Here is a 9,848-nt window from a genome sequence, read left to right as displayed (position 1 = left end):
CTGTCAATCACCCACATCGTTTGCAGTCAAACCCTCCTGGCCCTTGCTACTGAGTGAGTCTGGCTCCTGGAACACTGTAACTCTGCCCCATCCTGAAGTGTAACAGTCTGAAGCTCAAATGCCAGCTCATCAATCCAGAGCCAAGGTTCCTCGAGCAGCCAACACCTTCTCTTCCTTCAGTCCACTGGACCTTTGGAAGAAACAGTGCAAAGGAAGTTCTGCACTGCTCTAGGAGCAGCACTGAGGGAGCATTATACAGAGGGATAGAGCTGAGGTAACTGTTAAAGGGAACTGAGGGCATGTCACTCCATCCATTGGACAATCCTGTGAAACTCTGCACTACCACAGGAGCACCACTGAGGGTAGTACACAAAAGTGCTGGAGAAACTCAGCTGGTCATGCAGCGTCCATGGAAAACAAGTAGTCGTCAACATTTAAGGCACTACTGAGGGAATGTTGCAATAAGGGAGTGCTGCACCATTGATAGGACGGAAAGGGCGTGCTCAACTGTCACATTAAGCAAATTACAACAAAAGAGCTAACTGTTTGGAGTCCACTGAATTCAGTCAATATTTTGGGTTGGAACCTTTCACTGAGAGGAGAAAATGGGTGAAATTACCAATACAAAGAGGAACTTACCATAAAAACTCATCATCAACAACAATAAGTCGCACTATAGAGAAGAGATGGAAATCTTGTGAAATGTTGCAAAAATCAACTTTGAGTCTGAACGTGGACAAGACAATGGAAATGATTGTGAACTTGCAGTGAACTGGGATTTACTGGTAGGGTGTTATGCTGATGGCTGGCATTGCCCCCATCTGCTCACAAAAATCCCTGGTTTCCTGCCTAAACCCAGAACCCTTCCGAACACTACTGTGAGACCCTACCCAGAGTTATAAACTAATAAAAGTGTGTGTTCTCCCTTCAGTTGTGAGAGCTTTTATTCGCGCTTCAGGACTTCAGGAGGACCAGGGACGGCCTCCTTTCACTATGCATTAATAGTTCAGTTGTGAAGAGATCAAAGTTTCTCAGAGTCCACTTAAAAAGTGACCTGTCCTGGACACACATCTCCTTACCTGGGAAGGCGCAACAGCAATTGCACTTCCTGAGAAGACTGAAGCGGGCAAGGCTACCGGTCACCATCACCCCAACCTTCTACAAGAGCTCTGTCGAGAGCATCCTGGCTGGCTGCATCACAGTGAGGTATGGTTGCTGCAGAGCATCAGATCAGAGGTCAATCCACACGACCATAAGAGCCCCAGAGAGGATCTCCTCCCCTCATCGATGATTTATCAGCATCATTATTTAAAGAGAGCTCACAAAATCATTGCGGACCCCTACCACCCGTATACAGCATCTTCCAGCTACTCCCATTGGGAAAGAATACAGGAGTATTAGAACCAGAACCACCAGGCTGAGTAATGAGAATGATAAACGACTGTTGAATTGCAAAAACAACTCTCTGTGACAGTACTATTGGTTAATAATATTTATTTTTAAAATAAAGACATGTATAAGGTTCTGAGTGTATCATTTGTCTTTATGTGTTTGTTCTGATTTTGCACTGTGAACTGGAGAACGCTGTTTTTTTGGATGGTGATTGTTATAGATAGAGAATTTAGGTTAAAAAGGGCTTAAGTTAAAATGTGATGATTAATCATAAAAGGGGAAGCCAGAATAGACAGGGAGCTTACCATAAAAGTTCAGCTGGACAATGTTATAACAAACAGAGATCTTTCATGGTCACAAAGAGACATGTAGGAGCCAAAGATTGATAAAAGAGTGAAAAACAGAATTTAGTGTGTGCAGAGTTCGTAGTGTACGTAACTAACATGATAATTACAAATGCAAGTGTACTTAGAATGATTTTGCACAAACTAACCAATTAAAACAGTGTTAAAGAGGAGGGGAAGGACAAGCAAAAAAGGTATAAAAATCAATGCACTGTATGTATCGGGGCTTGACTTGGCGAGAAGCCAGTTGATTCCAACTCTGCAGACTTGTAAATAAAGCTTGTCGTGTCACCAACTTTAAAGAGACTCATGTGTGAGAATTTGTACTTCTGACAACTGGGGGATCGTCCGGGATCTACACTCCAGCCGTGGGAGGAGGCGAGAAAGGGGGACATCGGAGGTGGTGCACCCCGCTGAGTTCAGCGGCTCCTAGTCCCTTGCTCATCGCCTCGGGTGGCTTGAGCGAGTGGTATCCGGACAAGGTGACACGACAAGACGAAAAGGAGAGGGGTGATGGTTCAATCCCCAGGAAGACACCGGTAAGTGACGACTTACGATTGTGGTGTGGGGATTGACGGACGAGACCACCCAGGTAACGGTCATGACGGGGAAAAAAATATAAAACGATAAATCAGGTGTAGAGCCTTTGTCGTGGCGTGAGGACGCTGTCGTGGGACCTTAGGATAGACCCCAGGGAAACCTCGGCGGGAACCGGCGGAGGGATAGTACCTCCGACGAGGCATTCAAGATGAAAGGGAGTAGGGTCCCGAACGGGGGGGTCCTCAGCAACGATAAATGGATCTAGGCGGGAAAATGGGAGGATCAAAATCTAAGGGCTCGTCAGAAAGATCAGGACTTTTCCCGGGGGTTCCCCTTGACAGCCCTTTGGGGAGAATGTTTGAAAATTGGGATAGTAAACGATATCGAGACAAAGACAAGAAAAAGATGCTTCAATATTCTTTGGTCGAAACAGCCTATCAAAGGTTCCTCGGTCTGGTGGCCGAAATTTGGATCTGATGAGGATTGGGTTAGACAAGCATTAAACATATATGTAAACTCGAGACAAAAGGTGAATCAAGAAGAGTCGGTGTATGCATTTTGTTGGGTTCCCTGGCCAGGATCCTTAACAAAATGTTTTAAATTGAGGGTAGCGGGAGAAAAGAAGTGGGAACCTTTGGACAACCTCCCCCCTCCTTATGTTCCCCCGGTGCCCACTGTGCCCGAGGGAAGCTCGCTGCTGTTGGGGAAAGGTGATGAATCTGATTGTCCCGGAAGGGGCCGGGAACGAAGGGATGAATTAAGGGAGTCGGACCCTAAACTTCCACCGGTAAACCGACCCTGGACCAGATCCCAGACTGGTCCAGGACCATCGAAGGCTCCAGTAAGCCTAAATCCCCTGAGGGAAGTTCCTATGGGAGGACCGGGAGGGGGAACGGGATATGTAAATGTTCCCCTAACCAGTACTGAGGTGCGAGGATTTAAGAAGGAAATGAAAAGTCTATTGGAAGATCCCATGGGACTGGCCGAACAGTTCGACCAGTTCCTGAGACCAAATACATATACCTGGGAAGAGATGCACGCAATAATGGGAACATTATTCTCACCCCAGGAGAGGCAGATGATTCGACAGGCTGCCCTCCTCATGTGGGAACGTGAACAACCTGGGGACCCCAGACCCCATGAACAAAAATATCCCCTGAATGAACCCAGGTGGGACAAACGAACACCCGAGGGATTGGCAAGTATGAGACAATACAGAGAGTGGACGATTAAAGGAATACGGGAGGCTGTGCCAAAGGGTCACAATTTCGCCAAGGCATTTGGGAACCACCAGGGGAAAGATGAGTCCCCTACTGATTTCTTGGAGAGGGTGAGAAAGAATGTCCAACAGTATGCGGGTGTGGACCCTAGTACACCAATGGGTGAACAGCTTATTCAAATCGAATTTGTGTCCAAATCGTGGCAGGACATTAGGAAGAAACTAGAAAAGGAGGACTGGAATGAAAAACCCTTGAGTGACCTGTTAAAAAAGGCGTAAAGAGTATATGTGCAGAGGGAAGAGGAAGGTCAAAAGAGGGCAGCGAAGATTATGGTACAGACTATCCGACAGATAAATGCCGAGTCCAGAGGGGAAAGGAAACAAAACCCTTACTCAGCGTTGGTGAAGTTTATGTATGAAAAGCTGACAAATGAAGATGAATATCCATTGAAATGGACCCAGGAGGAGAAGGGATGGCTTGAGGACTTGAAGCATCGCCTGACGCGGGCCCCGGTACTCACTCTGCCCTCTTTAAAACAACCCTTCCAGCAATTTGTCACTCATAACCAAGGAACAGCTGTGGGAGTTTTGACGCAGGAAAAAGGCGGTCAGCGACACCCAGTGGCTTTCCTGTCCAAAATGATGGACCCAGTGTCTCGCGGATGGCCGACGTGTATCCAGGGAGTAGCGGCTGCTGTTCTGTTGGTGGAGGAGGCACGCAAACTCACTTTTGGAGGAAGGATGACTGTGTACACCTCCCATTCTGTGAGTGTTCTATTAGCACAAACCGCCCATCGATGGCTGACTGATTCCCGCATATTAAAGTACGAGACCATTTTAATGGTCGGAGAAGACCTACAGTTTGCTAAGAATAATAGTTGCAACCCAGCTCAGTTTTCATACGGCGGTGAAACAGGGGAAGAAGTGGAGCACGACTGTGTCGAGTTGACGGATCTCCAGACCAAGACCCGAGAGGACCTTGGCGATACTCCCCTGGGAGAGGGATATGAATTCTACATTGATGGCTCCGCCAGATGTGTTGATGGAATGAGGAGAAGCGGGTATGCCATAATAGAAGGAGATGCTTGGGAAGTGGTAGAATCCGCAAGGCTACCCGGAAGCTGGTCGGCACAGTCCTGCAAACTATATGCCTTGCAGAGAGCTCTCAGAGTACTGGCAGAGAAAACTGAAACAATTTACACTGACTCCAAATACGCATACGGGGTAGTGCATACCTTTGGTAAGATCTGGAAGGAGCGCGGTCTGATTACATCAAGAGGAAAGGAATTGGCACACGATCAGATTACTATGACTTTGGAAGCCCTGACATTACCCCGGGAAATAGCAGTGGTCTACATACCAGGCCATCAGAGGGAAGATACCCCGACCGCAATTGGGAACAGACTGGCTGATGAAGAGGCCAAAAGGGCGGCCATGCAACAGGAAGTCCGTTTGCTGACCTTAATCCCAATAAGACAAGGTATAAAAAAGCTCCCATTTTCACTGCTAAGGAAGAAAAGGACATGGCTCAGTTGGGCGCAAGCCAGCTGCCTGATGGAACCCTAAAGACGCAATTGACAAAATTAATGGTGGAGACTAAAATGCCTTGGATAAAATGTCTGCCCCTGGCCTTATTGAGAATTCGTACTGCCCCACGCAGGGATGTGGGGGTGTCCCCTTATGAGATGATGTTTGGGTTTCCCTTCTGGAGTACAGTTGAGGGGTGTCCCACCTTGGGGGAAGGGGATATTTTTGTTAGGAACTATTTACAGGCACTGTCACGCTCTCTTACAGATTTACGAAGGAGGGGACTATTGGCACAAACACCACCTCTAGACTTTTCTTTACACAAGGTGGAACTGGGAGACTGGATTCTCATCAAAACCTGGAAAACTGAAAAACTCCAGCCACAGTGGGAAGGTCCATTCCAAGTTCTCTTGACTACAGAGGCTGCAATACGAACAAGAGAGAAGGGGTGGACGCACGCATCCAGATTTAAGGGACCTGTAGAGGCGCCTCAGGACCCTGATAGGGACTCTGATTGGACTTGTGTTCCTGGAGACAAACCTCTTACTTTGCGATTTCACAGGAAGACTTGATTGACAATGTTATTGTTATATGCTTTGGTTTTTCTTGGTTTGCCTATGTCTTTGTCAGGTCTGAAGTGTAAGAAGTGCAGAGACACAGTAGTCCTTTTTCAGGACCGCACTTGGGAAAGAAAGGAGGGAAGTTTCATTTCCCATACCTCAGTTCCTAAGAAATGCTGGGCAGAAAATACCACCCAACATCCATATACCCCTTGTACGGAGAATGAGGGAAGTAGTGTGGGTCATTATATACAGATTCCTAATAGTACTCCTTTCCCTCTTAACGGTTGGCCCTGGGAGGGTGAGTCAGGCCCACCATGCCCTGATGGACTCTGGTTCTGCATACACCAGCGTACTGTTCCGGTAGAGAGTCCCACTCCACACTCGGGAGTGCCTGCCCCTTTGGGGCATCCGGACTTGGTTCGGGTCCATCCAAATGGCCATGAAAGTTTCGGCCACGCAATTGGGGGAGACAACCTTTTTGTTGATCTTGCAACTAGAATTGCAGGAACTTTTAATGTAACTAATTGTTGGGTCTGCGGAGGTCCACGGATGTCTGAGCAATGGCCTTGGTGGGGGGAGTCCCTCGACTCATGGACCATGATCTCTCGGGTTTGGACCACTAACCGAACAAGGTCAAGGGAGAATTGGTCTCTTTCCAACGTCCCCTCCGGTTTTTATTGCCTCTCACGAGCCGGCAAGTACCCGGTAGGAAAAAGTCCCTGCAAGGCTGTATGGATCTGCATTTCGCCTGGTAATTTCACTTGGTTTCCTCAACCCCTGACTTGGTTCCTATCCACTGTTTTTAAGACTGATTGCTTACCCCTATTTAATGGCAGTTTTCAGCTTTGGAATTGTAGCAGCTCCACCATCACAGGACCATACCAATCAAACCCCACCCTTAAAAGGGTTTGGGAACGGGGATATGGAGTCTCCCCAAATGGGTTATTCTGGGTGTGTGGTGATAAAGCGTATACCCGCCTCCCCTTGCAGTGGAGTGGAACTTGTTTCCTGGGAATAATTCGCCCACAATTTTTCCTCCTACCCCACGATCACGGTCATAGATTGGGAGTGAAGGTTTTTGATGCATTAGACCGTCGACCCCGCTCTAGCACGGTGCATTTGGGACAGTGGGGAGATGACTGGCCTCCGGAACGAATAATTGAATATTATGGTCCCGCTACATGGGCCCAAGATGGATCCTGGGGTTACCGTACTCCTATTTATATGCTAAATCGCATTATTCGCTTGCAGGCGGTCCTTGAGATTGTTACAAACCAAACGGCTCTAGCCCTGCAATTGCTTGCATCCCAGCAGGGTCAGATGCGCTCTGCCATCTATCAGAACCGTCTGGCCCTGGACTACTTGCTGGCCACAGAAGGGGGTCTATGTGGAAAGCTTAATTTGACTAACTGCTGCTTAAAGATTGATGATAATGGCCAAGCCGTTAGCAAAATCGCTGATAATATTCGCACTTTGTCCCATGTACCAGTCCAGACCTGGCATCCTTTCGCAAAATTAAATTGGTTGGACAAATGGTTTGGAGGAACCTGGTGGCGCACCTTATTGTGGGTCATAGGGGGTGTTTTGTTCCTCCTGCTTGTTTTACCCTGTCTTATTCCCTGTCTGCGCAGCCTAGTGATTTCGATGGTCCAGCAGACCATGCAGCCAGGGGGCTTGGGAGACCCAGTTAGAATTTTACTTCAGCACGAAAATGATTTATCAGAAGATGGTTCTCTTCCCTGGGTTAAGGCCCCCATTCAGAAATAGTACACACATTTTAAAGAAAGAAAGGGGTGGATTGTTATAGATAGAGAATTTAGGTTAAAAAGGGCTTAAGTTAAAATGTGATGATTAATCATAAAAGGGGAAGCCAGAATAGACAGGGAGCTTACCATAAAAGTTCAGCTGGACAATGTTATAACAAACAGAGATCTTTCATGGTCACAAAGAGACATGTAGAAGCCAAAGATTGATAAAAAAGTGAAAAACAGAATTTAGTGTGTGCAGAGTTCGTAGTGTACGTAACTAACATGATAATTACAAATGCAAGTGTACTTAGAATGATTTTGCACAAACTAACCAATTAAAACAGTGTTAAAGAGGAGGGGAAGGACAAGCAAAAAAGGTATAAAAATCAATGCACTGTATGTATCGGGGCTTGACTTGGCGAGAAGCCAGTTGAGTCCAACTCTGCAGACTTGTAAATAAAGCTTGTCGTGTCACCAACTTTAAAGAGACTCGTGTGAGAATTTGTACTTCTGACAGTGTTTATAGATCATTATCATAACCCATCCCTTTGCAAACGAAGATGAACACAGTGCCTTGTAGCTCTTCTGTCCTCACAGAACTTTTGTTCTATTTTCCATGGAGCTTTCGGCACCAACGTGCCGGGGCAAGGACTTGGAGGCGAGTGCTTGCCCAGGACAAACACCTCCATCTAGGTCCCCGGCCTCTGGGCCTGGCGGTGTGCAAGGCTCGACAGCCAGAGTGACGCGGGATTGCCCCGCAATGGTCTGTTCCAAGACCGAACTCGCTGGCCGTTGTCCTTACGGATCCTTCGCCCAGCCAGTTTGCTGCTGCAGACCGCTAAGGGAACTGTTTCCCGTACTCTCACAGCTGCCAGCCCCTGCTGCCAGACTGACATGTGCTGTTTGCCCCATAGCCGAGTTCGGGGATCTGAAGTCAGAGTTGCCTTCTCCTTGCCTTTGCCTGAAGAACCCACAGATCCACCCCGGGAGGAGGGAGCGCCATCCGTAACCGAATCCTGGTCCGACTCCTTCTGCCCTCATCCTGCTCCCCGGCTCCGAGACGCTCTCCTTCCAGCGGCCCGGACTGCAAGCGCGGGGGCAATCCAGGAGGAAGAGATGCAAACAGATACAATGGATGATAAATAAACGACCTTGAAAGAAAGTGTAAAGGAGGATGGAGCTGGAGAGGGAGGGGATGAAACCTCACACCCTCGCTGCACTGGAGCCTCGTCTGCCCCAGTCCCACTCTTCCCCAGCCCTGGAAATGAGCGGGACGTGCTGAGTGACGCGACAGCTTGACGAGCCGCACCAGCGATTCCGCCAGGGGGCGCCCCATGGCAACCCCAGTCGTTGCCGTGGTCAGCGAATCATTGCGCGTGCTCATTGGTTGCCTTTGCCATTTGACCAATGGCACCGCTTGTTGTTGGTGGGTGTTTGTTGATGGCGGCTCGCCTCTCTCCCATGCTGGGCTGGGCGCTCAGGCAGGTTTGCTGCGGCTTCCTGCTCACTGGGGTCGTCGGCAGAGTGGGTGAGTCCTTTGTGAGTGGCCGGGGTTTGGGGTCTGGGTCCAGGGTTAGTGCCTGGAGACCGGAGTCAGCTACTGAGAACTGGGGACCAGGACCAGCTTTAGTTCCAGCTCCTGAGGGAGGAGTGTGGGGAATTGTCTGGGACCATTTGCTTTCCAGAATGTGAAAGCTTCAACCTTCTCGACTCCAGCCAGGTACTGACCCCTGTGTGAATTAACCTCTATCTGTGACTATCTGTTGCACTCCCTCTGAAGGCGTGGAGGCCATGGTGTTCTTGCTGTTTCTATTTTATGTGACAGACATCTACTTATCCACCTGGTGCCCACTAACTCATTTGGATATATCTCCAATCCATCGTCGAAGATGATCTTCTTGCCACTGTCTCCAAACTGATGGTTCCCAACCTTGTACAGCCTGTATCTTTCTTCTGCTCTAGATTTTTTCAAACTTTATTTAAAAGATAGAAAAAACATAACATACAGTATAGAAATAATAAAAATTTTTTTACATTAACACCCACCCCACCACCCCCTTCAGCCAACTCCCTTAATGGGAGCAAAATAATATATATATAAATATATATATATATATATAAATGTATGTAACATTTCAAAGTATATCTGAATGCATATATTTAAAATATGCAGACCACTTACTAACAAAAGAAAAATTATCATGTGAATTATAAGTAATTTTTTCCATAACAATACATACTTTCAATTCATTGTGCCAATGTGATAAATTCATCTCAGTATCATCTTTCCAAGTACTAGCAACACATTTACGTGCTACTGATAACAGCAAACGTACAAAAGCAATTTGAATTTTGTCCAATCCCCTTCCCCTCAATGGATACAAATTTCCCAACAAAAAAATCGTTGGATCTAATGGTAATATAAAATTATATAACTTTTCTAAAACTACTTTAATTTCTTGCCAAAATGATTGAACTTTAACACAAGTCCAAACGGCATGTGGAAAAGTTCCAA

General features: G+C 47.3%; 1 protein-coding gene and 1 long non-coding RNA gene across 3 annotated transcripts in view; both read left to right on the top strand.

Annotated features, from left to right (window-relative positions):
* The first annotated feature begins 1,575 nt into the window (after positions 1-1,575).
* Positions 1,576-7,818, top strand: LOC138761412 (uncharacterized). Its single transcript, XR_011356314.1, has 2 exons — positions 1,576-2,275; positions 5,290-7,818. It is a non-coding gene; the product is annotated as an uncharacterized lncRNA (long non-coding RNA).
* Positions 7,819-8,781: 963 nt separating this feature from the next.
* Positions 8,782-9,848, top strand: part of tctn2 (tectonic family member 2) — a 97,048-nt gene continuing 95,981 nt past the window's right edge. For both annotated transcript variants that reach the window (XR_011356313.1, XM_069933483.1), the window contains exon 1: positions 8,782-8,861. Coding sequence is in view for 1 of the 2 variants with exons in the window: in XM_069933483.1 (XP_069789584.1) it covers positions 8,795-8,861 (67 nt within the window). In the remaining variant the exon portion in view is untranslated. The remainder of the gene's footprint in view (positions 8,862-9,848) is intronic.

Source organism: Narcine bancroftii, chromosome 4, assembly GCF_036971445.1.
Source record: "Narcine bancroftii isolate sNarBan1 chromosome 4, sNarBan1.hap1, whole genome shotgun sequence".
NCBI classification, from domain to species: Eukaryota; Metazoa; Chordata; class Chondrichthyes; order Torpediniformes; family Narcinidae; genus Narcine; species Narcine bancroftii.
This window is presented reverse-complemented; position numbering and strand designations above follow the sequence as displayed.